Raw genomic sequence first — 27,277 nt, forward strand, 5'->3', positions numbered from 1 at the left:
TTGGCCGTTTTTTTTTACAGCAATTTGTTACAGTGTACTGACCAGCTCATGCAGGACAATTAAATACTGTGAGCCTTTCCGCTTTAATATAAGATTATGGGAGGTTTTTCCATGAATGTTTATACCTCTGTGTGAAATATCTGAGATTTTATATCTTTTTCTTTAGGATAGAAAGGCATCAAAAACCTACGACATAACCAGAACCTTTCCGTAAAGTAGGAAAGAAATGAAAATACATTCTACTTTGGACTATCTCTGAGTTATTGTCGCTGGGTAATCAGTCATCTGACAGTTTTGATTGTGTCTCTGTGGTAAAGAGGTATTAACATTCATGGAAAAACCTCACACAACCTTACATTACAGCAGAAAATATGGCGGCCGGCTTACAGTAGTTTAGCGAGGGAACGCAAAAGAAAAGAAATTCCCCATGTCCCCTGGAGGACTCCGTAATATAGCACCAAAATGTATTTATTCATTCATTCATTCATTCATTCATTCATTCATTCATTCATTCATTCATTCATTCATTCATTCATTCATTCATTCATTCATTCATTTGTATTCAGTATGTTGCAGTTGTCCTCCTTTCCAGTTGTTGGCGCTGTTTCCATTTATTACTCCTAATAATGTGCATGTCCCTTTAATTCCGCTCACATGGAACTCCTGGCCGGTGTACCGTTCCGCGTGCTTCTGGCTGTCCAAACGTTCCAGAGCGGATCTGACCGAGCCAGAGACTCGTACCTGTCATTGCTACTCAGCGACACCTCACATTCAGACACGCGGTTTTTTCTTTCCAAGGGGTTTTCTCCAACAGACTCACGAGTTAGCATTCCCACCGACAGCGAAAGACTTTGTTTACATGACTGAGGCCACACCGCGAAAAGGACAGCTTACTATTCAGTCTGTGTCACTGAGTCATATTTACACGTTAACGGTCGCTTAAAGAGCAAGTGGAGGTTCATCGCGACTATCAAGATGATAGAAGAGCTCGAGCAAATCCTGTTACAGCTGACACAGCCTGACAATGCCATTATACAGCAGGTAATAACTCAAGCTAGCTCTTTTTCTTTTTTAGCTAGTATCGAGGGAAAGCAAGATAACTGCTAACAACAGTTAGAAATAACAGCACGGGAGTTAGTTAGCTGAGCTGACGTAACGGTTGAACTCAAATGACAGTTTAACGGTCAAACGGTTTGCTTAGATTCGGCCAAGATCTCCCTTGGCAACCGCGTATTTATGTCTGCTGTCTGTACTGTCAACCTAAGCAGTTTTTTTGACGACACCCCCACATCCCCTCCCTTTTATTTTAGGCCACAGTCCAGCTGAAGCAGGCTTTCAAAGACCCAGCTATAATACCAGCCCTTTGTGCTGTCATGAGTGGCTCCCAAAACTCTGAGGTATGTTGAAGCAGTGTTGCCACAGAAACGCCATTGTTCAGTAAGTGTTTGAAAAAAAAAAAAAAAAAAGAGCCCGTGTTCACTTGATGAAACTCCTCCCATATCCTATCTATGATATTTGGCAGCTTAATTGATGTTTTATTTATTTGTTTGCTTTTACCAATACTGCACTTGGCTGAACCTCTATTCATTTAACACACAATGCAAGACCAAGACAACAATGTCTGCACCCGTAGCAAAAAAAGTCAAAACATTTCTACATGGAGGTTGGAAATATACATAAACAAGGACTGTTTTTAAAGCATATTATTAATGATTTGGATGATTATGGCTTGCAGCGATTAATACCGTTGTTATTGTAAATTCTGCAACATCTCTTATTTACTGCTTGCATGCAGATTCGCCAGTCAGCCGCAGTGATGCTGAGGTTGAGAGTGAAGAAACATTGGAATAAGATCAGCCCTACTGACAGAGAGAGGTCTGTTTCTTCTCTTTGATAAAATATTAGAATTATTCTGCTGAAATCAACTTCACCCAGACCTAGGTGTGACTCTGTTTCCCTTTTTCTTCCAGCCTAAAAGCATTGGTGCTCCAAGCCTTCACCATGGAAGGAGAGTAAGCGCAGGACAAATCCACAGAAATAACGCGTTAATGTGTACTGCAGATTAACACAGCGTAATGTTCCATATTGATGCATTGCAGCCACAAGGTGCAGCACTCTCTCTCCCAGCTGTGTGCAATGATGGTCAAACATGAAACCCCAGACCGCTGGCCCGCTCTGCTGCTGCTCCTCAACCAGTCCACCAAGAGCGCAGATCCTCACGTCAGACAGGTACACCTAATGTTTAACAGCTACAGTTCATATATTTTTTTAATACCTGATATTCTTAAGACCTCCTGCTATATTGTTTCCATGTTGGTCTTGGTTTTAGTTTGTCATTTCAGCTGTTTTGTCCCGACAGGTTGGCCTCCTGCTGCTGAATAAAGTTATAGAATCCAATCCTGAACCTTTCAAACCTCACTACTGCCAGCTGCTGCACCTTTTCAACACCGTGCTGCAGGACTACAACAACCCCACAGCACTCTACTACTGCATCCTCACCCTCACCGCCATTACTGCGTACACCGGCACTGAAGAGATGGTGAGCGAGTTTAGCTCACCGTTTAGCCTCTCCTGGCTAAATGGAAGTGGGAGAAGCCAAACATAAGAGTTAAAACTTATAAGTTTCACTTATTATTATTTTTATGCTCTTCAGAGTTTTTTTTTTTTATTGACTTATTTGACAATTTACTTTGTTGTTCTGCAGAAGGAAATGCGTGCCATCATTCCGAGGCTGATTCTTGCTCTAAAACAACTCATCAAAGCAGACGAGGTAACTTTTTTTCAAAGCACTTCCTGTTTTATTCAGATGGCTGGTCAGGGTTGTCCTGAGGACACATGCAGTGTTTTAACTTGTAGATTTTGTGATGCTTGTCTTCTCAGAACCAAGCCATTGAAGCCATGGAGGTGTTAATTGAGCTCATGGAGATTGAAGTGTCCATCATTGTCCCCCATATCGCAGACATTGTCCGCTTCTGCCTGGAGGTGAGATGTAAATTTGATCGTCTTTAACTCCCATTTTATCTCCAAAGTAGTTTTAAACGAGTCTGTTACTTAATGCGAGTTTGTGTATTAGGTCGGCAGTGACACCACGCTGAGTGACTCTCTGCGAGTGAAAGCGCTCTCCTGCATCACCTTCCTCATCAAGCTGAAAAGTAATGTAGGTAGAAACCCTCAACCCCCTACCTATAGCTTGCAATTGATCCTCTCTTTGACTAATTAATTACAAAAAGCAAAAATCTCCATAAATTCTTTGTTTCTTGCAGTCGGTGTTGAAGCTGAAGCTACTGAATCCCATCCTGCAGAGCATTTTCCCCATCCTGACAGCAGCTCCCCCGCCTGGTGAGCAAGACCCAGAGGATGAAGAAGACGATGGTGGCGACCCCAACGACAGCGATAACCCCAAACACGGCGCGGCTCAGGTTAAGATGAGGGATGTCAACACCACTTAGCGACTCTGAAAAAGCTTTGACGTCATACGTTTTTTGTTTGTTTGTTTTTTTGTAGATGATTGACACTATGGCGCTCCATATGCCTCCAGACAAACTGTTTCATCAACTTGTACGTCATTCAGATGTTAATTATCAGTTTATCTGCGCCTTATGAGCTTTCTAATACATTAACTGCGTCCTATTTTGTTAGGTGCCTCTCACTCAGGAATGCCTTACCAGTGATAACCCTTATAAAAAGAAGGGCGGTCTCATGTGCCTCGCTGTGCTGGCTGAGGGGTGTGCAGACTACATACGCTCCAAGTATGTTAGAAATGGACAAATGGTTAAAATGTCCAACTGATGCAGATCTGAGTCTGATGATGTCTGTGTGTGCTTGGCAGGATGCTGTCATCGGTGCTGCAGACTGTCTGCCAGAGTTTGTCAGACGGCAATAGGGTGGTGCGCAGCGCCGCTCTTTTTGCTCTCGGACAGTTCTCTGAATATTTACAGGTGAGTGGTTTTAATCACAAACGCATGCAAAATATATTTTTACAGAGGTTAAATACAAAGAAACGCATACCTCCAGAAGAAGCTCCACTATTGTTGGCATGTTTGATTGTTTCTGAACCAAATTGCATGCTAGTATGCTAACACAGTGGTCCCCAAACGACATAATAAAATCCACATAACCACAGTTCGCCATACTGTTTGGGATTCCCTCCATTCTTACAGGTAGCGCTTTCTGATTGGCTACCTGTCGCATTCAACAGGTTGCGTTCTTGCTCCCAGTCAGGGAAAAAACCCACAGGCTGCGATAAACGTGCCAAGACAATCTTGAATATGCCCGATTGTAGATTGGGCATATTCAACACCACCGCGTAACCCACCACACACTGCAGGACGTTTTAAGATTGTCGTAAAGGCAAAATCGGGGCAAAAAAAAAAAAGGTTTTAGCGGGAATACCAACCTGTAGAACCATTGTCTGACAGTTCCACTCCCATCCTTCCTGTGCCGCAGCAAAATTGCCAAGTCTTGACAGGTCTGAGGTATTGAAAAGGTTGGGGACCACTGTGCTAACACACCTCATGTGAATATAATTGTCTGTCTTTGTATTTCATTCTGCACCTTTCAGCCTGAAGTAAGTAAGTACTGCGCAGAGTTGATGCCTTTGCTGCTGGGATACCTCACGTCCCTGAACGAAGCCAAGATCGGCCACGTCACAAAGGCGTTTTATGCTCTGGAAAACTTCATGGAGAACCTGGGTAAGAAAGGTTAAAGGTTAATTCACAAACTATAAAGCTGATCTCTAAGCCAGGCCTTAAATAATCAGCATTTTTGACAGAACTCAAATTTTATTCTGTCTGGAAACTTTTTTAAAGTTTCCAGACAGAATAATTTATTAACTGGAATCTTTATGTACTTCTTTTTTTTCTTTAAACAGGATCTGATATTGAGCCCTACCTCCCCACCCTGATGGAGACCATGTTGTCTGCCCTCAGGAATGTAGAAGACCTGAAAATCAAAGAGCTGGCCGTGTCGGCTATAGGTGCTATAGGTGAGGATTTATTTAGAGTCAAACTTTCTGAAAGCAACCAGAAGGTGCTTTCAACAAAAACCCTAAATAACAAGTTGATGTCGTCTTCTTCATCATCGTCTTTTATGTTCTCAGCTAATGCAGCCAAGGAGTTGCTGGTTCCCTATTTCCCTCCAGTGATCGAAAGCCTGAAAGGTTTTCTCACCGCCACCACGGAGGAGATGAGGCCTCTGCAAAATCAGTCCCTCGGTAAACCAGCCACATTTTCTTTAATTCAGCTCTCAAGCCAAAACTGACAATGACAAACTCGTTGTCCAGGTTGTATCAATGACGATCTCGACTTGTTCCTGTTTTCAGACACTCTATCTGTACTGGCCCGGATGATTGGTAAGGAAGTTTTCAGTCCTCTCGCTGCGGAATGTATTCAGCTCGGCCTCAACCTCACCGACACCATCGACGATCCTGACCTGCGTCGATGCACGTATGCCTTTTTTTTGTTTGTTTTGGCCCTGTTATTAAGCCACACCAAACGCCACTTGCATAAAATAAACTGAACTCAGTCTTTGGTTTTGCTTGAACTCCAAAAACCTAAAATCCAAGGGAACAGTTTTCATGCTGAAAGTGTTTTTCTAAGAGTTTCCTCCCTCTTTACGATCAGGTATGGTCTGTATTCAGCTGTGTCCACCGTCTCTCCTGAAAGCCTGATCCCCCACCTCACTGCCATAACAACTGTGATGCAGCTTGCTCTGAAGTCTAACGAAGGCATCACGGTACAAACTGTTCACACACACATGTACACACATCCCTCCGCGGGTATTCACTGAACCGAAGTCCTCTATGAAAACTGGTTTCTAGGCCCACCTTGATGAAGACAAGACCTTCGTCCTGCTCGACGACGACGACGACGACGATAACGGCAACAACGCAGGAGGAAAAACCGAAGAGGAATTTTTGGAAGACGACTCGGAGGCAGACATCCACGAGGTCGCAGGGTGGGTTCTGCCACATAATCACCGCCACATCCGCTGGTCAGAAACGGATCGCTGTCATTCTGCTTTGTTTCACGTGTTCCAGGTTCAGCGTGGAAAACGCCTACATTGATGAGAAGGAGGACGCCTGTGAAGCCCTGGGAGAGATCGCCTTAAGCACCGGGTAACACATTTTCACTTTCTACTGCTTTGAATATTTCATTGTATTTTTTTTCCCCAGAAAAAAAAATATATTGTGGAATATTCACCCGTTGTTGCTCTGGGTTTTGTCGTCGCAGCGTCGCCTTCCAGCCTTTCCTGGAGTCCAGCTTCCAGCAGGTGTTTGAGATGAGAGATGTAAGTCAGTCTGGATGTTCTGTCGGCCTGGTCACAATGTCTTTGACCGGTTCTATTCAGTTCACTAGTTTATGGTTCCAGTGCAGCTTCTAACCTTTTTTAAACTTTAATTCACAATTAGAAGAAAAAAATGACTCAAACTAATCTATTCTTTAAAATTGTGTTGATATCTGTAATCTAAACACTAGTTTTCTGTATCAGGCAATTTATTTACAGGGCGTCATTACATCCTTAAAATGTCTTGGAAATTTTAATTAGATTGCTCATTTCTGTGGATGTACAGGTCTTGAATTCCATTGATTATGATCTTTAAAAGTCTTACATTTTGCTTGGTGAAGTCTTCGGAAACCCGGTACGTTAAGCCAGGTTATTTTATTCATAATTACTTGAATAGTATGACCACTTAAAAAAATTAGAACAAAAAAAAAATCACTTTTTAAATTAAGTTCATTCTTGTACTGAAAAAAAAATTCAACATGAAGAAATGCTTTTCCTTAATAGACTACCTGCAATCATTTTTATGTTGCTGTTTAGCTAACCTTTTTTTGGTTGTATGCTTCAATTCATTATTCTGTTGGAAGACCCACTAATGACCCAGTTTAAATCATGATTTACTAATTTGATGTTCATTGAATCCCTTTTCAGCTTAAGAACTGTAAGATATAAATAAAATCCGTTACATCTTGAAAGCAGTAGTTTGGGTTACAGTTGTGATTTAGCTACCAACAATCTTAAAATGGGATTTAGGTCGTCTTCAATAGCTGCAAAAGTGGACAGCGTTGTATTACAGTTGTCCCCTTCTTTTGTCTGCTGCCTAGCGTTTAGCTTTGTGCATAACTGCAAAACCTTAGTGGCAGAAAGATTATAAGTAATGAGTGTGTTATTGAGCACCTGCTCGGCGTTATTGATTCGACAGTCGCAGCGGCAGAAAACGCGCAGCCCAATATTTGCTGAGGCAGGAAACTCCAGCAGCACTTTTTCTACTGTGTGCTTTGTGTTTTCGTCGTGGGGATTTGCTCTGAACAGCACTAATAATCTGTTCTCTCCACAGTTTCCCCACGAGGACGTCCGGAGGGCAGCACTGGGCGCTCTGGGTCAGTTCTGTCAGGCTCAGCACAAAGTCTGGACTGAGAATCGCACTGAGACCAACCACCAGGGTAAAGCAGGATATCATTAAATAATTCATAATTAATAGCCAGCGACATTAAATTGTGCTTTTCTTCTTTACTCCTGACTCTCGGGGGGCCCATCAGCCCTGTTGAAGTTGCTGGACGTGGTTCTCCCGTGCTTCGTGGAGACGGTGCGGATGGACAGGGAGCGGCCCGTCGTCATGGGCGTCCTGGAAGCCATGAACGCCATGATCAAGTCCTGCAAGGAGGAAGTGTTCAGAAACCCTTCACACCTCAAGGAGATCAGCAACGTCATCCGAGACGTGCTGAAGAAAAAGGTGGGCGGATGGAACAAGAGGCCTGGAGCAAGTTTCGATATTGAAGAATGACAAGAGTAACTATTTTCTCTCTTCATCAGACTGCTTGCCAAGGCAGTAGTACCGACGAAGTCGATGATGAAGAACAACAGGTACTTGAACTATCAATGTTCCACTCTGTTTAGAGTTAAATAATTGAATAATACCTCAGTTTGTGGATATAATTTCATTCACATAAAGTGCAAATGTTTGTCCACCAATGGAGGTGACATGTACTGCGTTCTTTCCGCATTTTTTGTTTCAGGCAGAGTTTGATGCGATGCTGCAGGAGTTTGCAGGAGAAGGGATTCCCCTGGTGACCGCCAGCGTTCCTGCAGAGAAGTTTGCTCCTTACCTTAACGATCTACTGCCTCTCATCATGAGCAAAGCCGTAAGTCTTAAGAACGCTGACGCAGATGTGAATCATTAGTTGGGCCGATGCGAACTTAAATACGTCTCTTTCTACGTCACACTACACGTTGTCTTTTGGAATTCCTGGTGACAAAGATTTAATTTGGGCAAAACACCCGTATTATTGACACCTTGTAAACAAAAAGAAGTCCTCCATGAATTAATTACATGTTGGGTGGATAAATCCAGCAATAGAGATGCAAATAGATTAATCAGCCTTTATGAATACAGTGAAGGATAAAAATATGGAAATGCAATGTCAATATTTTAATGCTTTCGATTTTTTTATGCTTTTCCAGATCTTGAAAAAAAAACAAATCAGGGATCACAAGAGGTGCTTGAAATCCTTGAAAATGCTTGAATTTCAATTAGGAGTTCTCAAGGTTAAGAGAGTGTTTTAATTCTGTTTAGTGTGATCAAAACTCAAACCGCTGTTTTATAGTAAAGTGCATTCTAACATTTGATTAAAAGGCTAAATTTTGAATGCATTACTTACAGTGGAAACCAGATATTTTCACACACCTAATGAAAAAACTGGGACACATTTATTCTTTTACTGTATGAAGTTAAATCATGTCAGATAACATATAATAGTGTATTGAAAAGGTCTTTTTTTTAGTTCTGTAGTTCTTAACTAACCTTGAAAACTATTGATAAGTGCTTGAATTTTGTTGTGGGTAAAGTGTACAAACCCTGTTCTGTTCCAAACTGTTACTGTTGCCTTGTGATATATATGTATATATATGTCTTATTTCTTAATATTTGGATGCTTTTCTTGAAAACCTTTTTTTGTTTTACTTAAAAGAAATCGTCCTGCACGGTGGCCGATCGCTCCTTCTCCTTGGGGACGATTGGAGAAATCCTCCATGCTCTGGTGAGCGTGTCAGGAGGCAGGGGGGTGGCAGGCCGACTGTCCAATCGCCTGCTTCCCGTTCTGGTCGCCGGAGTGAAGGACAGCGACGCCGAGGTCCGCAACAACAGCGTGTTCGGGCTGGGATGCCTGGCTCAAGCCGCCGGACCGCTCGTCGTGTCGTATCCTTGTAATCTGTCCGTGTTTCCGTGACTCGTGGGTTTCCGCTCGCCGTGCGCTCGGAGTCGATCCTTAGCGAAACGCCACGCAGAGACTATCCCATGATGCTCTCTGTGTTTTCAAACATGCTGGGCAAGGAGTCCGACCTCCGAGTGATCGACAACCTGTGTGCCGCCCTCTGCAGGATGATCATGAGCAACGTGGACGCCGTCCCTCTGGAGCAGGTGGGTTCCACTTTGACGAGCCTTGCTTCACATTCGTGCAGAAAAGTGACCCAAATACAAAACCGTCCACAACATGAGCATTTTTGATGACAGGTTGTAACTGTTCTGGTGACACATCTTCCACTTAAAGAAGATCAGGAGGAGAACCAGACGGTGTTCAACTGCCTGACGATGCTCTACAAACACAATCCTGTCCTGGTACAGTAGAAACCCACTTTCAGTTCAACATTCCTGCTCCAGACTGGAAAATAGTTCACACCTGCTAATGCTTTTGTCAAAGCAGGGCATACAGTCACTGTGAAAATCCCTCTTTTTATTTTAAGACCTCTAAAACCAGGAAAAAAATAATGAAACTGTACAAAAGGAAAAAAGTGAAAACAAATCTGCCAGTTGAAGTCGTACTTTTTCATCATTATGAAGGAATTATTTACTTAAAACAAGCTCATATCTATCTCGCTGAAGTTACTTCTTAGTTTTGTTACTAAGATATTCACACTTGAAACTGGAGCAAAAATAATGAAAATAAAGAGTCACAAAAATACTCAGTGTATTTTATAGCCCCGAACCAGACACTCTGCAACCTTTTCAACTTTTATTATATTTATTAAATATATGTTAAACATAGAAAATGTAAAACCCCAATAAACGCAGCATTTGACAAAGTTTGTGTTTAGATTCCAGAGGCTCAGAAAGCTCTGTTGCTGTTCTTCTCTTGTTTAGGTGGTGAAGGTAATCAAGCCCATTGTTGCCGCTTCCAGTCACGTCGTCGGCCACAAGGATGTCGATAAAGGTGAACCTCACTCATCCGTGACCTCAGCCGTCGCTGAACGTTTGAATATGTGGGGCGCTGCAGTTGGGATGTGATTCAGAGCTGCCGTCTGTGCAGAGCTCTTCAGTATTCAGTTCAGTTGCACTAATCTGTCTTCAACGATTAGCTGTCCACACCGAGTCTCAGTTTGCTTCTCATCTTCTCTCCCAGAAACACAGAGCACCGTGGTTTCTCTGATGAAAGAATTGGCCCACAAGCACGGTGCGGAGTTCCAAGCAGCGGCAGCCTCCCTCCCCGCAGAGCAGCAGGCCAAACTCTGCGCTGCCGTCACCTCCTCGTAGCCCGAACACGTCCTTCGTCTTCCCTTCAAGCAGTGAAACAGTCTGACAGGACAACGAACGTTGCACTGTAGGAGGGGAGGGGGACGTTTGTCTGTTTGACATAAATATAGAACTTCAGCCACCTAGTTTTACTGCATTCATAAGTTCTTCGTCTAATTTATTTACATCCCAGTCTCTTGTGTTAAGCGTTTCAAAGTTCATCCGGAGTTCTATTTCAGATTCTCTTTGAAGTCTGTTTTTTTTGTTGGTCTTGTAAAATTATCATTTTCACTCAAACCACGACAAGGTTTACACGACTTGTATGAGGTAAGGAGTTTAGATTACCGAGTAATTTCCTGACAAGTTCACTAATTTTTGTTCTGAACTCATTTAAGTGCCTATTTTTTTTTTTTCATTATCTTATGCAAAGTAGAGACTGTTTAACTTCTAAAGTGGATTTTTACTGCCTCGAACAGAGATCTCTTTGTAGTTTTAAAGAATTAGTGGTCTAAGACCACCTCGCAAACTAGAATTCACCCAAAACAGTTCTGAATTAAACGGTTATTATTGCTCAGTAAGTTATCCTGTCATGCTGCACAACTCCCATCTCATGGTCGTATGTGTTGCAGAAAGTATAAAACAGTTGCACAAAAGCTACCGTATTGCAACTTTTATATCTGGTTAACTTTGTAGTTATGTGATGCTTAAAATTGAAAATGCATTTGAAAAAAAAAAACCCCCACAAAAAAAACAAACATTTTCCAACATGTCAACTCTTCCTTTGTCAATAAATCTATTCCATGTTGATTCATGTTTTTTTTTGTTTTGTTTTGTATGGTAGTTTATCCTGTCACGCATCAGATGTCTCGTTGATCCTGAGCCTCGGTATTCCCAGGCTGACGGTTTTCCAGGCCTAACGTCATGGTCATCTCCACAGGCTTCAATTTGTTCTTCCCTGGAACGAAAAGACATTGTTGTGTTAGGGCCGTCCTCGATGGAGGATTTAATTCCTTCCTCTCTTGGTAAAATGGAAATGTCTACACAGAGCAGCCGCGTACAAACCTGGATCTCCCTGCTTCCAGGGCTGAATGTCCATCCCTGTCCGGCAGAAGGAGCGGTCAGTGTGGGCTTCTGTGCTGTACAGAACCTCCTGGAGTTGTTTGTCTCCCGGCTTTTTGGCTTTCACTCTCACCTGAAGCAACATAAAAACACACCAGCATGACTTTGCTTTTCTGCTTTCGCCTAATCTTCATTCCCTTTCCCAGTAATAGATCAAATACCTCCAGGATGGTAGTTTCCTTCTCCTTCAGCTTCCCAGCTTTGTTCTTCACCTGCGTCTTCTTGGTGTCGACCCACACCACCCTCTCCTTCACGTCTGACCTGGACACGTAAACTAGATGTTTGAGAATGCACCCTCTACCTTGAGGTAACACTGAAAAGGACCAAACTCTAGGTACTGTGGACTACAGTTTAGATCGGGTCGGAAAAAAAATCCAGTCCAAGTCAATAGCAAAATCATTTCAGCCCTGAGTTTGAGTTGGGTTTGGCCCATAAATCAAAATTCTGTCTGGACTCACTCTTGGATGCCCAGATCAGCCAGCGTGGTGTCCAGGAAGGGAAAGGCTTGGTGAGAACCATCCGCCTGCAGCTCGATGGGCAACGCCACCGACATGGGGATGTCCTGCTCCACCTCCACGCGCACCATCACACTTTGCGGCTCGCGGAGCTTCCTGCCCGTTGGCTCGGCCTCTCCCTCCTCCAAGGAGGCCTGCTTTTTGTCCGCCGCCAGCTTGAATCACTGTCCTGTTCCACCACCGACAAACAACACCGCACCCTCTTTGTTGAGGAAGTGTTCTCAGTGTGACTGCAGCTCCCTATCTGCTCCCCCCTGTCTCCAGCTGTTCTTTATCCACGCCCTGAGCTGATTCAGATACCAGCCGGGTGACGATTCTGAGCTGTGGAGATGGACGCGGACCTGAGCTCTGCCCCTCCGGCCTGATATAAGCAGCCAGTGGGAAATGTGTGCAATGTGTCGCCCAGGTGTCAGGTTTATTAACCTGTCAGAGAGCTGACTGACAGATGGCCAGGAGTTTGCGTTTGCATTCACACCGATGCAGGCAGGAGACGAGTCACACACAGAGGGTTATTCTCAGCTCAACATACAGGAAGCATGTGGCCTTTGTATCTTCGGTCACAGTGTAAAACGCTTGGAGCTGAGTGATTCATGCGTTTTGGATGAACATGTAAGGTGACAAGAAGCATTAAAATGCCAACATCTGACCTCAGGTTCATTGCGGATGACAGATTTATGACTGAGTGTAATGAAAAGATGCCGGCCGCCTCATCTCGTCCTCTGCTCTTTGAATGTGAGGTTGGTGTATCACAGCACCATCACATTCTCCACTATTGGAGGGGGGGGGGGACAAAACGCTCCAGATATTTTGTCCCAGATCTCTGCTATAAGATGATTCGTTGAAGATACTTGTGTCTTATTTCAAATGTTTAACTAGAAATAAACAAAAACACATGGTAATATTTTGTCTGTTGGATTTCCATACGTAAGACAATAGATGAACTTACACGTGAATAGTGAATCATAGTCAATTAGATGGATGGAAAACTAGATAAGCAACCAAAAAGACAAACTGCTGAGTAATCAAAACAAACATTTGAAATAATGACTCAAACGGATAGCTGCATGGATGGATAAATAAACACAATAATCACAATTAAACGGAAGACCACAATATTTACACACTACAAGAAATAGCAGCGTGAAAATCAAATGTTCTAATCTATTTCATTTCATTTTTCAATGAAATGTTTAAATGAGATTCCACGCCAGGAACCGTGGATCTCGGTATGTTGGATTTCCATGAGGAACAGCAAATAACCCTGACACGCCAACACCAGTTTTCCCACCTGCACCCCTGACCGGCCCGCGACCCCGCCCTACCCCCACCGCCCGGTGCTCTTAAACACGCTCACGTCTTCATTTGTGGCTTTCCCACAAGCCGGTAATCTCACATTTACGAAGCAGAAGCCTTGTGGATGCTCATGTTTCTGCTGTAAAAAGTTGGGAGGGAGAACTGTGGCCTGCTGCGAGCAAAGCTATTCAAACGCTTCGTCATTCCAGCGAGGTGACGTAAGTGAGGGTTTGTGCTCTCCGACCTCAGCTCAGGCTTCAGTCACACCGAGGTGCCACAAAAATAAGTGTTGCTGCTCGGGTTATTTAACATGCAAACGTTCAGGCATGACGTCATATTATTTCCACCATTAACTCTTGTGCGTCAACCTGTCAGTGTTTTTTGACATTGAAATAAAGAAAATACACACACACAAAAAAAACTCCCAATCTTGGCAACTCTGTCACTGTATTAGAATAGTTATTCTTAAAAGAAATCCTATCCACTACCAAAAAGGCAACTTTAGACTTTGTATTTAGAAAAAGTCAATAGAATTTTATTCAATTTTATGTTGAACAAACAACACAATCAAAGTTGCTTTTTGTAACATTTACTGGTCTAAAATAGAAAAAAGCTTGAATAAAACTCAATATGTAAACACTATTAACATGTATTTAAAATAATGATTAAAACATATAAATACGTTAAATATTTAAAAGATTAAAACTTCAGTAAAATTGGCTTTAATTTTTAAAAACTGCAAACTGATGAAACAAATGATTGCTGATCAATTGCATTTAAAAAAAAGGAATTTATAGAAGAATCAATTCATTCGGCTGTGAACCGTCAGTGTTCAGATCGGCGTCCCGAGCGCTGCTGGCGCTATGGCGATGCTACTGTAGGGCTCGGTCTGACGGGCCGTCGCCTGTCCAGCTGACAGCAGCTCTGCACACACAAACGGCGGAAGATTAAGTTCACTCGTCACAGCTTACCGATCAGAAACTCCTGAATAGTTGAGGAAAAGCAGCATATTTCCCCACCCAGCAGTTTGTTCATAGTGCGAGCTGCAGTACAGCGGTCAGCCTTTGGGGGCAGCAAAGAGTCAAAGGCGGCTTCACCAGATCTCTGCAGGATGGAGGCGATCTCGCTGGAAAGAAAGGTGGGGATAAAAAGACTGATGAAAGCGCATGGTAAGATCGATACTTTAGCTTCAGATTTCCTCTTGAAATGTTGTTTTTGCGTTGCAGTTTCTCAACTCTGCTTCAAAAAAAAAAAAAAACATTTTTTGTTTTGATTTGGTCTAAAAAAATCACCATTTTGCACTTTGTTTAGAAAAATGCACAGAAACGATGTTAATGTTCGACACTTGTAAACTTTGTCCACATTCTGTTTGAACAAAATAACTCAAAGGAAAAATCACAAAAACATATAACGTTCAACAAAGAGTATTGATGTCGGCATTAATTTGGCAATATTATATGCATTTGGTATCAAATTGATACCAAAATATGCAATGTCCTCTTAAAAGATTCAGAACTGAAATCAAATTTTAAAAACCACTACCTTGTGTTGCTCTGTCAACTAAAATCCAAATAAAATATATTTATATCAGGGTTAGGGTGCAACTTGCTTTGTTGGCGAACCTCAGCATGTACTGTGTGTCGCTCTCAGCCTCGGGCAATTCCATGTTTTCCTCGGCTATCGGCTCCATTGGTGGCTGGACGTCCTCATGTGGAGACCTAAAGACACAAACACACTCAATGACATGTTCCCTGGTCATCCAGTTGTCTCAGTTCATCAGCATCAGCAGCCCACCATCTGCTGACGGGAGTCGTCACGTCACTTCCACACTTATCTTCATCGGGCATCTCCAGCATGGCATCTAACACAGCTGTTTACACGCAAAAGTGCATAATGGTGATCCCGTTATTGTGCTGCCGAGTCCTGAATGGGGAACTTGTGTTTGTGAGAGAAGACTCACAGGAGCCCTCAGTGGTTTGAAGTCCTGATTGGCTGCTCATCTGCGAGGAAAGAGGGGCAGAGATTTATCAGATGGAACGGTCTGGGATCTCATTCGTCTCGCCAACCGAGCTGAGCACGCACGAATTAAAAACTCAGAAAACGAGCCCGCCCGCCGCAGTCCTACGAACTCCAACGAGGAGTTTCGAGAACCAGAGTGGCGTTTTGACGGGGGTGTTTTTCTCGCGCTCCGTCACTCACGGCGGCCGTGCTGAGCTCTCCTCCGCTCCTCTAAAAATACCCGACCGACCTCCTTCATGCGCGAGTGCCTCCGCTTCCTCTCCGTCCGCAGGATCTCCATGTCCTGCTCTGACTCCTCTTCCGCTCTCTGCGCCGCCCCGCTCTTCCTCTGGATGGCGATGGAGGCCCGCTGTTTCCATAGCGACAGGAGGTCGGGGTGGACGAGAGCTGCGGAGGTAGGGCGGGGGGGGGGGGGGTCAGAGGATAATCTGTGTTCTTTACCACAGTGGGTAAGACTGGCAGACGACGTCACAGACAGCAATTATTACAGGTTTGAGCAGAAGCATTTTAGTTTGGTTTTCTGATTCGTTCCCATATTTATAAACATTTTTTAAATCAACCGGAGGTAAAAAAAAAAGGATGGCGCAGCCACTTCCAACCCTAACCTACTTGTTTCAAACGAATATGGGCCAAGTCTCGGGAAGCTACTCACATGCAAATCAATTATTATACCTGTTACTGCCAGAGGCGCTTGATCTGCTTCTTAACAGCGGATGTTGAGGCTCGTAAGTGCAGAAAATGGGCTAAGAGATATTCTGTTCCACTTTTATGAAAGAATGATTTCATCTACCAAGGAGGGAAAAAAAACACTATCCCTGTCCAAAAACATCAACTGTCAAGCACTTTAAATTTTTTTAAAAAATCATGTTTGCTGATTAAAAACTTATTCCGCAACCAGATGTATTGATTTATTTTGAATGGAGCGAGGGCCGGCACTTGCTACTGACATCCACAGGGGGCGCTGAAGAGCTGAGCAGGAGAGGCCCTCCGGGTCAGCGCAGGGACGTCCACCAACACCTCCGCCTGACAAAAAGAATAATATATTACCTACACGGCACTGAGATGAATGCAGAACATTACTTCTTCTTCTTTTTTTGCTCGAGAGTTGGAAGTGAATCATGACTCCTCGAAGGAATCGAAGCAGCAGAAGAAGAAAGATGAAAGGGAATCAATGAGCTCTACTCCAGAAGGGTTTCAAGGCAAAGGGAAGAGACAGAGAAGCTGCGGTTTAATGAAGTGAAACTCCAGTGAAATCCACGCTGGCATAGCAGGAGTCTGACTGCAGCCAAGCAGCGACAGAAAACTCAATCAGTGAGTGACTTAAACAACTGAGAGATCGTTGTTTACACGTGCAGCTGCTGCTGTTGGTTCCAGCAAATACTTTTACAGACTCAAGACGTCTAGATTTTCCTGTAAAATAAAATAAAAATACGTTTGGTTTAATTATCTCTACGTGCCACAAATCATGAAACATCACAATCGTGGCTCCTGTTTTGGCAGCGTCGCAGAATTTTTTTCAGGCATCCAGATCAACCTAATTGGTCTCTAATTAAAAAATGTACAACACTCAGGCCTGACAAATCTGAACCGAATAATTTTACGGCAAATAAAGGCTGTTTAAAATAAAATTGATGATTTGTGATCAAAAACGAGAGAACGACCGTCTCTTAAGGATGTAACAATTAATCGGATTAGTTGTGACGAATCGATTGTTAAAATAATCCTGGACTAATTCAATAGTTGATTCATCGTCAACTTTAGTAGACAGACTCAGGAAGCAAGACTAAAAGAGAAAACTGTACAAAAGTATATGCATTTTTCAGTTATGAAATAAAATGAAAAAAACAAAAAACAAAAACAAAACATTTTCTGTCAATATTTTTCTCTGTTGCAATTCAGGTAATAAAATGTGTTTGTGATATTATATAAAAAAGGTCGAAGTGGTTAAGTGAAAAAACTGCAGCATGTGCCAATTCTTTAATCATCACAATAATCAGTAACTAACATTGTCGTTAGTTGCAGCTCTGGTTTATTTATCTGTGGATTTTGCCGTTTGTTCATAAACTAAAACATTAAACACTGACAAGGCAAATCAGTGCTTACAAACCTTAAAGATGCCCAACGCTCCTTTTCTTTTTAAACTTGGTTAGTGGAGTAAATAAAGTATTAATGTATATGTTATGTACCATATCTAGAGTTTCGATCAGTGGATCTTCAATCTGCTGATGTATTTCTTGGTCAGGGATCTGGACCTCAGGGTCCACAAAGACCAGCTGGCGCCTGCGTCTCCCGCCGTGCGTCCTCAGAGGACGGCCCACCGCCTGGCGGCAGAGTAAACCACACGCTTAGAGGACCAATGGCGTCATAGCACACCAGTACACGATGACACGCTCTAACATGCTGCCAATTGTGTCCCTAAAAAACAAAAAACAAAACCCAACTGATTCTGTCTACGTGTCTCTGACCTCGTCACAGAGGCTCTCTGCAGCTCTGTCCCCTACGCTCTCCGGTGGCATCGCTACGTGCTCAGGGGTCATTTCAGGGGCCACGGCTGCCAGAGGAACCTCCAGGGGCTCCCCGGTCTCCTCGTCCAGCAGCCACATGACGTCCTGCTCTGTCCCGAGCGTCGTGTCCTTCAGCCTGGACGCGGGAACGCACACGCGATCAACAGGAGGCGCCTCGCACCGACAACCTTCACGGTTCGGCTTGAAAAGTTTCCAGGCTCACCGGACGCCAAAGGATGAGACGGCTTGGTCCCCTGTCCTCTCGTTAGGCTCCTCGTCTTCTGTTTATAACATATTTACAACAAGAAGGAGATAAAACATAAAAATTACACTTACACAGGTTAGAGTTTAAGATTTCAAAGTGAAGCTTTCATGGCCTTATGAAAGAGCGCTCTGATATTAACCGGATGTTCTTAGATGTTTAAAGGTGCAGACACAGAAACACAGACAAGATCAGGCTTTTGTAGGTGCTGCCACCGTCAGGTGGATAACGATACTGCAACCTCCTGCTGCAGGATGCTCATTCATTCTACTGAACATAAATGATTTGGACGACATCGTTCGCAGACTTTTTAAGACCACTATAAGTCATTATTATATTTTTAAAGCTGTCGTTTTAAAACAGCATTGCCTAAACAGTTGTTAAGGTAATTTGAAGCGCCTGGATTCATCAGTAAGTCTGCAATAGTTTTCTACCTATTTAATCTGTTTTTAGAGCAAATTGTATTGCAAATTTATTTCTATCCATATTTGTGTGCAGGTATGTGTAACCCACAAGTTACTTTAAATACACCTGATAATAGCAAAAGGCAGGTAATTCAATTTACTTCTCTGACCAGCACCGATGCTATGACAGTATATCTAAAAAGAAGTTGGGCCGGATAAAAAGACACTAAATTCTTTGTGCACACCCTAAATTAAGAGTAAAATTTCATAATAAAAACAAGATGGCGCACGTTTTTTTTTAAAACAGAAAATGAAATAAATAACAGTCGTTTCAATGTGTCGGTCATTCCGTGTTTATCCAGTCTCTTCCAATGTGTCAGTCAGTTCTCTCAGTATTTCCAGGATAGTGACCAGTCGGGTCACTATCGACCATCTCACTGGGTTCTCTGGGCTGGAGCTCGCCATCCAAATTCAGAAGAAATGGGTCCTGAAGTCTCTGGGCACTCCAGGCCAAAAGTGCACCGTAAAAAAACAAAAAAACAAAACTCTGACTCTAATGGGGATTTTTTTTCTTCAGTCTCAGCTGCTCTCAAAGAAACGTTTGTCCAGATTTTATAATCTCTCTCAGGCTCTTAACGAAAACAACGGTCAGCTGTGAGTTCTCAACCGTAGTTCTGAGCCGAATCACAGCGCAGCAGTGAAAGGGGTGGGACAATCAACCCCATTGGCTGACGCAATATCAGACCAGGCCAGCCATTGGTTGCCCAATCCATCAGCAAAACAATCACTAAAGGCCCACTTCCCAGCTTTTTAAAGATTTTTAGCACTTTTTGAAATATTTTTCTAAGTAAAGCAAAACACAAAATCTATTTATACTTTCCAATCTTGTGAAAAAAAGACATCAAATTAACATCATTAACTTTCACTTGTGTTTTAAACACTGGGTTACATGTGGGAAAAGTATAGCCGCCTTTTTTCCAACCAGCTGAAAGTGGAAAAAAAAAATCAGATGTCTGGCACTGCATTACAAAGAGGTTTTAGTTCTATTAACACCTCAATACAGGTAGCAAAGCTTTACATAATAAACTACAATTAAAATTACTTTTTTTTTTGTCAGCCAGGATAAAGAATATCAGTTCTGAAAATTATGCATATATATCTAGATAAAAATAGTATATTATATGAATTTTCAAGTGGGAAGAGTAACTGTGAGGAAGAAAAAAAAAACACAAATATTTTTTTTTTTTTAAGTGAAAAAGTTTGTAACGAACAAGGCCAACCAGCTGCAATTTTCTAAGCAACATGTCTCTATTTGGTAACACCTGTTTCTAAAAGCGGGACTGCCCTCACACGGATTAAAATCTACTGACTCCTTTTATTTTAGAAATTAGTGGGACACCGAACCAGAAACACTGTGAAATAGTATTTCACAGCAGCAGCTCCCACGAGGCATGTGACAGCTTTGTGATTAAAGGAGCGGTGAGAGACAGAGACACACACACCTCTCCTGAAGTAATCAGGCTGATCCATCAGAAACTGAATGTCTCTGGCTGTGGCTTCGGGAAGCTCGGCTCCGTCGAAATCCTGCGTCGGAGGGAAACAAAAGCAATGACTACACAAGGACAAAAAATTAAAAAACTAAATGTGAGGAAAATAATGAGAAACATGCAACCAACAGAAAAAAGCTAGTGGGAGGTGTGTCACGTTGTGTTGCCCGAGGGGCAAAGATAACGCTCCAGGACAGGCAGGCGGGAGCCGGAAGAGCAGAAACGTGGACAACATGTCTGTTTGAGTGCAGCCTGATTTAATTAAGTCAGATCTCATCAAGGCAAAATGGACTTCATCGGCCGAGGGTGCTTGAGGAGGAGCATTATCTGTCTCTGAGTGACAGAATGAGGAGGCTGTGTGGAGGTGCCTCTGCAGTCTGCTCATCAAAAGCAGAAGGATCTGCCTGCATTTAAACACCGCAGAGACGTCGACCGACACACAATGAGGTTTAGTTACAGTTTGCCAACAACCCCACTGCATGACATGCACGGAAAATGAATCGCTATGTTCTGGACCGAGCGAGGCCACGATTTTAAGCAAAGCGAACATGCGACAAAGACGTTGAAACACGGCACCTGCGGGCTCTGCTGACTCAAATTTAAGACTTTTTTAAAGGCCATTATGAATGAGATTTAAGACATGTAAAGCAAGAAATCTGCAATCTAAATTCACATGTTTATTTTGTAAAAATAAATATGCACCTATCCAAAAAAAGAGGACCAGCTAGCCAGCTAGCAAAGGAATATTAGCAGCTAATTAGCAGTAGCCTCAACCTCTTCAAGAAATCATAGAGCGCAATGAAAACGTCTGCCTGACAGAAAAATAAACAACAACATGATATGTGCAGGAATAAAAAACAAAACATTTAAAGGCCTTAGTTTTAGACACATAAATTTAAGACTTTTTAAGGATGAACCATGTAAATAGAGACGTCATTCACACACACACATCCCGGCTCAATAATTCACCGGGACGTGTGCTGTCTCTGAAAATGATGACTGAGGAGGTTCCTGAGGCTGAACCCTGACAGAGAGTTTACCTCAGCAGTGTTGATGACAAACTGCTCCTTCTCTGTTAGTGTGATGGCAGCCAGAGGCGAAACGAAACCTGCTTCAGGAGAAACGGACCAGGGAGAGGCAAAGCAAGGCTGTCAGACGGGACGATATTAACACTTCAAGATGCTGTAAGTTGTATCTTTATCGAAAGCGTACAAATTAAAATCGTCTTTCGTTGCAGTAGCATGCTATGCAGAGAAAAAAAACAATAATAGAAAAGCCCACCATTCAATAAAAAAAATAATAAATAAATCCACATCATTGTGTCTTTTAAAAAATATCAGCTTTAATTACTTTAAGCGAAAACTTTCTGTTAAGACAGCACTAAATCTTTTCCAATATTTGTTAGGGTTGCAACATATAGGGAGGGATCTTGGACAAATCGTTTGACTTTTTCTCTTGAGCCATTCCTGCACTGATTCCATCATAGTTTCGAACATTATTATGTTGAGAGACTCAATGAAATCCAAGCAGGAGCTACCAGGTTTTCACCGGATATTTCCTGGCATTTCGATGTTTTTGTGATGCCAGGAGCTCAATGTTAGGGTGTCTGCACGCCTGATAGTGCGGCAGACTCGGTTCTGTATGGGACCAAAATTGCTACACATTTGCAGCTTGTGCGGTTTGCTTTCGTGCTGCACCGCATCAGCCGAACAAAAACCTCCGGAAAAAACCTGTTCCACCCCCTCGCCTGCGGGGGGCACTGCACCAAGAACAACTGAAGGAAACGACAGAAAAACCTCTGAGGAAGACATGAGCACAACTTCAGTAATTCAGCCTTTAGTTCACCAAAAGTGAATTAAAAGATGTTTTTTTTTTTTTTTTTACTTCCCTTATCTTCTTTACTGATCATATTTATACACAAGAGAATCAGGAAGTCATTTTTATTTTCATGCATCGTACAAAGGCAATCGTATCTTTTTGATTACTTTTTCTTTTTCCTGTCAGTCAGACACTGGTCTCAAATGAAGCTACTGACGTCTTTGTGGCTTCTTGTTTCTAATCTATCAATGGCAACACAGTTATGGGGGATGTTTTTTTAAATAAACAAAATAAATAAATAAAAAAATAGCTCAATTAAAACTCACCTTGATTGTCTGGTTTGTTGGTGGGGCTGGACACCGTAAAGTTCTGCAAAACCAAATCCTCAGTCGCAAACTCGGTCTACAAGGACATATATATGTATATAAAAAAAAACTATATGTGGAAAAAAAAAACTATTTTGGCCAAACTAATTAGTTTGGCCTAATTTTCATTCAACAAACAATGAACATCGGTTTGTTTTGGAGCTGTGTAGAAAAACTGTGTGTTTTCGGCCATTTAAAGCACAAGGTTGGCGTTAAAATGGGAGGAAAGGAAAACATTTTTCTGGGTGCTATCAAGAAGCTCACCCTCTAATGACTAATATCTAACAAAGTTGGGTTTTAATATTGGAAACTAAAATTGTGGCAATAATTAGCCAGTCACTCACCCTCGTTTGCTCTGAACATAACAGTCTGGGTCAAAAACAGGTCAGGAAAACAGAACCGGATGTTTTTGAATGTTATCAATGAGCTGAAAGTCTGGGACCAAATCTGAAGATTTGAATCCGGTTTCCTTTAAGTTAAGGTCATCTCCTGTCTTTGAGGCACTGCAGGTCGCCTATATGTTGTGGAACAACTTGATTTTCTGGAAAGATTGTAGCAAAAGGTCAAAGTTCAAATGTTTCTGCTACATTTACACCTTAAGCGAAGTGATTTGCTTTACCGGGCACTTTCTGGGTGTGGCGCAATGACACGATGACTCAGGAGATAAACGCCACCGTGACGTGGAATAAAAGGCATCGCAGTGACCAGAAAAAGCAAATTAAGACGATTCTATTTGTGTTATTTTAATTTATCAACTTTATAAAGCTCTAACTGTCTGCATTTCACCTTCATATTTTCATTTTATTTAAATGTATCAAAGCAAAGAGAGGTGAACATATAGGAACGTCACCCTTTTTAGATTTTTTAAAACTAAGTTTCCTCATCTTCTCACCTCCCAACTATCCTCTTCTTTGTGCTGATCGTTAAGCATCACGTCCCATTAAAAAACAGAAAAGTTTGAGGTCATGGAGTGAAAAAGAAATCGAGCTAACGTTCAAGGGCGTGGATACTTTCAGAAGGCTCTGCAAATATGACCACAGTTGCTCCTGACACCACGCTGCCACCTCCGTCCAACCTGCCAATATTTACATACTAAATATTTGACAGGAGGAGCAGCTCACTGTGCTGGCAGATGTCCGTCGGTTTTATGCGCTGCGCTGCAGCCAGAGAGCCAACAGAAGCCACAACAACGACGCAGTGCACTGGCGGTGTGTGCAGTGACCGTACCGGGACCATTCTGTAGGGGCTGGGCAGCTGGTGGGAGGCCATCAGACCAAAGAAGGGGTCCAGAGCTCCCTCGGCCTCCACCATCATGTTGAGGCCGTCGGGAAGATCCAGAGCCATCCTGCCGGAGGACGAGACGGAGAGCAGCCACTTTTAACCACGGCTTCTACGGACCCACGAGACGCTAACGCACCTGTGGTGTTAAGATTTACCCGCGAAACATTGGGAAGATATAAAAGGACGAGCTTATCAAATATTGATGAAGGCCCCTGCGTGAGGAGCTCAGTTCATCCGTCAACAAGTCAGTAAAGCAAACATATTCTCATTTCTACAGTCTGGTCTTTATGTCCTCTAAGAGCAGAGCTTCACTCAAGACGACCACGACGAGTGAAATCTAAGACCTGTATCACAACAGAGACGTGCAAAAGAAAACTGGATATTTTCTACAAGCTTTTTTGAACAGAATGGATGTAGCATCATGTGGGTTTGTAACAGAAGTGCTAGCTAGCAAGGGTATGTTAGCAGCTAGTTAGCGATGAAAATGTGGCATGCGACTCGAACATCTGCTTTACAGAAAAGTCCCATATTAAAATAAACTATATACAATGTGCAAGCCAAGACAAAATGTAAGACCTATGATTAATGTAATTTGAGGCTCTTACATTGTTTTATAATTGATTTAAGACAATATAAGGCCTTGATTTTAGGGTGCCCAGACACCGCGGGTCTCTTCCCATGGCTCACTGTGAGGATGTTCACCTGTCGGATTCAGCCAGGTCTATCTGAACGAGTCTTTTGTAGCGGAGCCAGCGGTCGATAGTTTGCTGGACCTCCTCTGAAAGGGAAAGCAAAAAAGAAGAGAAAAAGACACAAAGAGAGTTTGCAAGTTTTCTCACGTGAAACTGTCAAGAAGTGGCGGTTTTAGTGGCGAGGGTTCAGGCGTGGTCTGAAGTGCAAAGCGACGGTTTTAGTGACGATCACAAAGTGTGCAGAAGAAACGTGAACACAAGGAAAGAAAACACAATAACTCAGTCAAGAAACAATGCGGTCAAGGCGGGGCACGGGGATAATCAGGGGGAAACAGACAAGAGGCAGACGGGACAACAGAGACTCAACAGACACACACGAAACCCCGAATCCTCACACAAAGAGGCCGGCAGACGCAACAACTTCCACAATCACAAGCGATCCAGATTGCAAAGCTTTTCACGCGCATGATGCTGGTCTTTCACAGTTTCGATCGAACTGAGAGAGCAGCGTGGGCTGCATATTTATTGGACTCGGGATCGGTGTCAGTAAATCGAGACGAACCCTGCTCTCATCAGCACCGTATTGGTTTGCGCCTCCCGCTATATCGGAGTGAGTCAGGCGGCGAGATGTGTGACGGCGGGGCTGTTTGTGTTTCACACCAGAAGAGCATTCCTGTGACTAACAGCAAAAGATGCTTTTGGCAGAAAACGTGAGAAGCGCTGGCGCTCTAAACGTCGACAAAATGTGCTGGAATACTCTTTAAAAACAATAAATAAATAAAAGAATCTCACCGAGCAAGAAGGCGCACTGCTTGTGGTAGATGACGACCACGCCGTACTGCAGCTGAGACGACAGGTAGAGGGAGAAGCGAGGCCTGGACTGGTTGGGCTCCAGAGCAGGAACTTGCCCCGTCACGTACTCCAAGATGTCGTTGCTGCAAGGGACGGACAAAGAGTAGTCAGAAATGTTTTAAGACACGAGATATAAAAAGTACATCTACCTCCCTTCAATCTATTTTACTGGGATTTTACGTCATAGACCAACACAAAGGACCAGTGAAGGAGAACTGGTTTGTAGGTGTTTGGCAGGAGAATACGTTGACAAGAAGTTTCAGTCATGGAAACGTAGCCACAAGAAACATAAACATTTCGGAGGAAGGTCAGGGGAAATGATGATTTTCCTTCAGCCGGGGAGGGGGAAGCAGGTCAGAGCTGACGGAAAGACGGATGGAGCTAAATATGGACAACCTCTTAGAGGCTGCACTAGACTTGAGACCTGACGACGAAGGTTTCACCTTCTGGCAGGACAACGTGACGCATCCACGTCTGAGCAACAGTGGAATTAGTTCAATGAAAGCACAGCAGCATCCAAGTCAGAAACGTCAGAATGGTTCGGACCAGAATCGAACCATTCGGAACCAGCCTGAGCTGTTTTGCAGAGATCAGGAATGGACTAAATGGTCAGTTTGTAGATCTGCTAAGCTAGCGAAGACATACCAAGAGAGACATGCCGCACTTTTCAGATTATCTTCTGTTCCACAATATTTTTTGCTAAAACATACAGCTTTTGAAATGAGATGTTTTTAAGTTACTATTGTTTTTATGTTTCATTCCAAAAACTATATATATAACTAATATAAAACCAATTAACTAGTTAACCAATAGTTAACAGTCCAAGTCTGGAGCAACAAATAGAGGACTCTGATTAATTAAACTCTTACCATGTCCGCTTTACGTTGACCCTGAGGAACTCCCTGCGAGTGACCCGGATGCCTCCTGTGGCTGCAAGCCTGGAGAGCAAAAACAACACAATACAATGCAATATCGATCTAAAATATAATACTTTAGATTCATCTAAACCATGTTTTAGATTAATTCTCAGTTAGCTCAGATGTTGTATGGATTTCCTTGAGGAAATTATTGGTTACCTGCTGTTAGTTCCCTTTTAATTTTCCATCACAAGCTAAGAAGGAATAACTGGGCGTCGTTCAACTTACCAGATTGTGGAAAAACATCCAGTATGGCGCTGGAGGACATTTGGGTAGTAGAACATGTCGCAAGACGATGACCTTTCAACTAAAAAACAACAAACCCACGAAGTTTGTAAATTTCACCCCCGGACGGCAACTTTCAGGAGCGGGAAAGTTTCCCGCGTCGAGCTCAACAGCGACCAATCAGCTCCCGGGAAGGAACTCGGTTTGAAAGTCAACAATTCGTGGTGCGTTCAGGACCGTGCATGTAAAATAAGAATAAAATCGACGAGTCATTTAAGAGAAGTCGTTGGTGCGGGCCAGAGTGATGTTGGTAAAGTTCAAAATGTTCATTTATTTTCTACACATCTGCTTTTTATAATGAATGATGTCAGACCAGGAACATCAATTTCACTGATTTTGAGAAAACTCAAACCTTTCCAGGATGGGATCCATAAATTTACCTCCAAGAATTGTTCCACAGTTTGTTTAACAATAGATTACTACTACAAAAAATAATAATAATGCTCTCAGCAAATGTATACACACACATAACCCACTAATTGGTGGATTTCAATTGAATTCACTCCATTTATAAAGTCCCAATTCATAACAAACGTTATAAGACAAACAGGACCAAATGTTTTCCAGAAATAGATTTGTATGATAAATTAAATAAAATACAATCATGTACAATTCTGTAAAAATAAAAAGTAAAATAAAAAAAAAATTGAGTCAAATATTATATCAGGAATTTTGTTTTATTTTACTCTCAAATGATAATTTTTTGCACTTTGCTTCAGACAGAAATTTGTTTTGTTGCTCTGTTTCTGCTTATCATGTTGAAGTATTTTGGAGGCACATTTAACAAAAAAAACAAAACAAAACAAAAAAAAAAAAACAATTTAAATGGAAAAACCGCAAAAACACCTGAAAAGTCAGAAGCTTGATTTCATATCATATCAGATCTAAATAATAAAT

General features: G+C 42.5%; 3 protein-coding genes across 7 annotated transcripts; 1 reads left to right on the forward strand and 2 right to left on the reverse strand.

Moving 5' to 3' along the window:
• The first annotated feature begins 660 nt into the window (after positions 1-660).
• ipo4 (importin 4) lies at positions 661-10,664 on the forward strand. Its single transcript, XM_055037389.1, has 30 exons — positions 661-1,041; positions 1,311-1,397; positions 1,796-1,875; positions 1,971-2,012; positions 2,100-2,229; positions 2,360-2,539; positions 2,705-2,770; positions 2,881-2,982; positions 3,074-3,157; positions 3,264-3,419; positions 3,505-3,558; positions 3,640-3,749; positions 3,830-3,938; positions 4,562-4,691; positions 4,871-4,984; positions 5,099-5,212; positions 5,321-5,444; positions 5,622-5,733; positions 5,819-5,955; positions 6,038-6,115; positions 6,231-6,288; positions 7,340-7,445; positions 7,542-7,735; positions 7,816-7,866; positions 8,019-8,144; positions 8,970-9,196; positions 9,286-9,418; positions 9,512-9,616; positions 10,139-10,208; positions 10,398-10,664. Exons 1-30 carry the CDS (start codon positions 976-978, stop codon positions 10,526-10,528), a joined length of 3,276 nt encoding a protein of 1,091 aa, XP_054893364.1. The 5' UTR covers positions 661-975; the 3' UTR covers positions 10,529-10,664.
• Positions 10,665-10,892: 228 nt separating this feature from the next.
• Positions 10,893-12,462, reverse strand: si:ch211-196f5.2 (uncharacterized protein LOC556372 homolog). The gene is made up of 4 exons (XM_055037444.1): positions 12,085-12,462; positions 11,788-11,887; positions 11,570-11,699; positions 10,893-11,462 (listed from the first exon to the last, which is right to left on the reverse strand). The coding sequence occupies exons 1-4, from the start codon at positions 12,210-12,212 to the stop codon at positions 11,365-11,367; spliced, it is 456 nt and encodes a 151-aa protein (XP_054893419.1). The 5' UTR covers positions 12,213-12,462; the 3' UTR covers positions 10,893-11,364.
• A 1,531-nt stretch (positions 12,463-13,993) lies between these two features.
• rec8b (REC8 meiotic recombination protein b) lies at positions 13,994-26,949 on the reverse strand. Of its 5 annotated transcripts, none has more exons than XM_055037400.1 (18): positions 26,324-26,943; positions 26,048-26,116; positions 25,119-25,261; positions 24,337-24,412; positions 23,581-23,698; positions 22,315-22,390; positions 21,211-21,281; positions 20,126-20,207; positions 18,181-18,235; positions 17,919-18,093; positions 17,640-17,774; positions 16,401-16,476; positions 15,683-15,840; positions 15,395-15,434; positions 15,229-15,304; positions 15,057-15,152; positions 14,454-14,560; positions 13,994-14,358 (listed from the first exon to the last, which is right to left on the reverse strand). In XM_055037400.1, exons 1-18 carry the CDS (start codon positions 26,377-26,379, stop codon positions 14,267-14,269), a joined length of 1,701 nt encoding a protein of 566 aa, XP_054893375.1. In that variant the 5' UTR covers positions 26,380-26,943; the 3' UTR covers positions 13,994-14,266. The 5 variants fall into 5 exon arrangements, 4 of the variants coding, with proteins under 4 accessions (XP_054893375.1, XP_054893374.1, XP_054893373.1 ...); XM_055037399.1 differs by having other exon boundaries at positions 18,181-18,238; positions 21,211-21,278; positions 26,324-26,942; XM_055037398.1 differs by having other exon boundaries at positions 18,181-18,238; positions 26,324-26,942.
• Positions 26,950-27,277: the final 328 nt, after the last annotated feature.

This window comes from Poeciliopsis prolifica, unplaced genomic scaffold (genome assembly GCF_027474105.1).
Source record: "Poeciliopsis prolifica strain line A6 unplaced genomic scaffold, Auburn_PproV2 SCAFFOLD012, whole genome shotgun sequence".
In the NCBI taxonomy this organism is placed as follows: Eukaryota; Metazoa; Chordata; class Actinopteri; order Cyprinodontiformes; family Poeciliidae; genus Poeciliopsis; species Poeciliopsis prolifica.

Bases quoted from the DNA above. Each gene is read 5' to 3' on its own strand.
- si:ch211-196f5.2 (XM_055037444.1), bottom strand. From the start codon at position 12,212: ATGGTGCGCGTGGAGGTGGAGCAGGACATCCCCATGTCGGTGGCGTTG. The intron at 11,700-11,787 runs GTATTTGATCTA...ATGTTGCTTCAG, and splicing joins AGGAAACTACCATCCTGGAG to GTGAGAGTGAAAGCCAAAAA. The intron at 11,463-11,569 runs GTTTGTACGCGG...TTTTCGTTCCAG, and splicing joins CTGGAAGCAGGGAGATCCAG to GGAAGAACAAATTGAAGCCT.
- ipo4 (XM_055037389.1), top strand. From the start codon at position 976: ATGATAGAAGAGCTCGAGCAAATCCTGTTACAGCTGACACAGCCTGAC. The intron at 3,939-4,561 runs GTGAGTGGTTTT...TGCACCTTTCAG, and splicing joins AGTTCTCTGAATATTTACAG to CCTGAAGTAAGTAAGTACTG. The intron at 8,145-8,969 runs GTAAGTCTTAAG...TTTACTTAAAAG, and splicing joins CTCTCATCATGAGCAAAGCC to AAATCGTCCTGCACGGTGGC.
- rec8b (XM_055037398.1), bottom strand. From the start codon at position 26,379: ATGTTCTACTACCCAAATGTCCTCCAGCGCCATACTGGATGTTTTTCC. The intron at 15,435-15,682 runs GTCGGTCGGGTA...CTTTCCTCGCAG, and splicing joins GGCACTCGCGCATGAAGGAG to ATGAGCAGCCAATCAGGACT. The intron at 15,305-15,394 runs GTGAGTCTTCTC...GCGTGTAAACAG, and splicing joins TCAAACCACTGAGGGCTCCT to CTGTGTTAGATGCCATGCTG.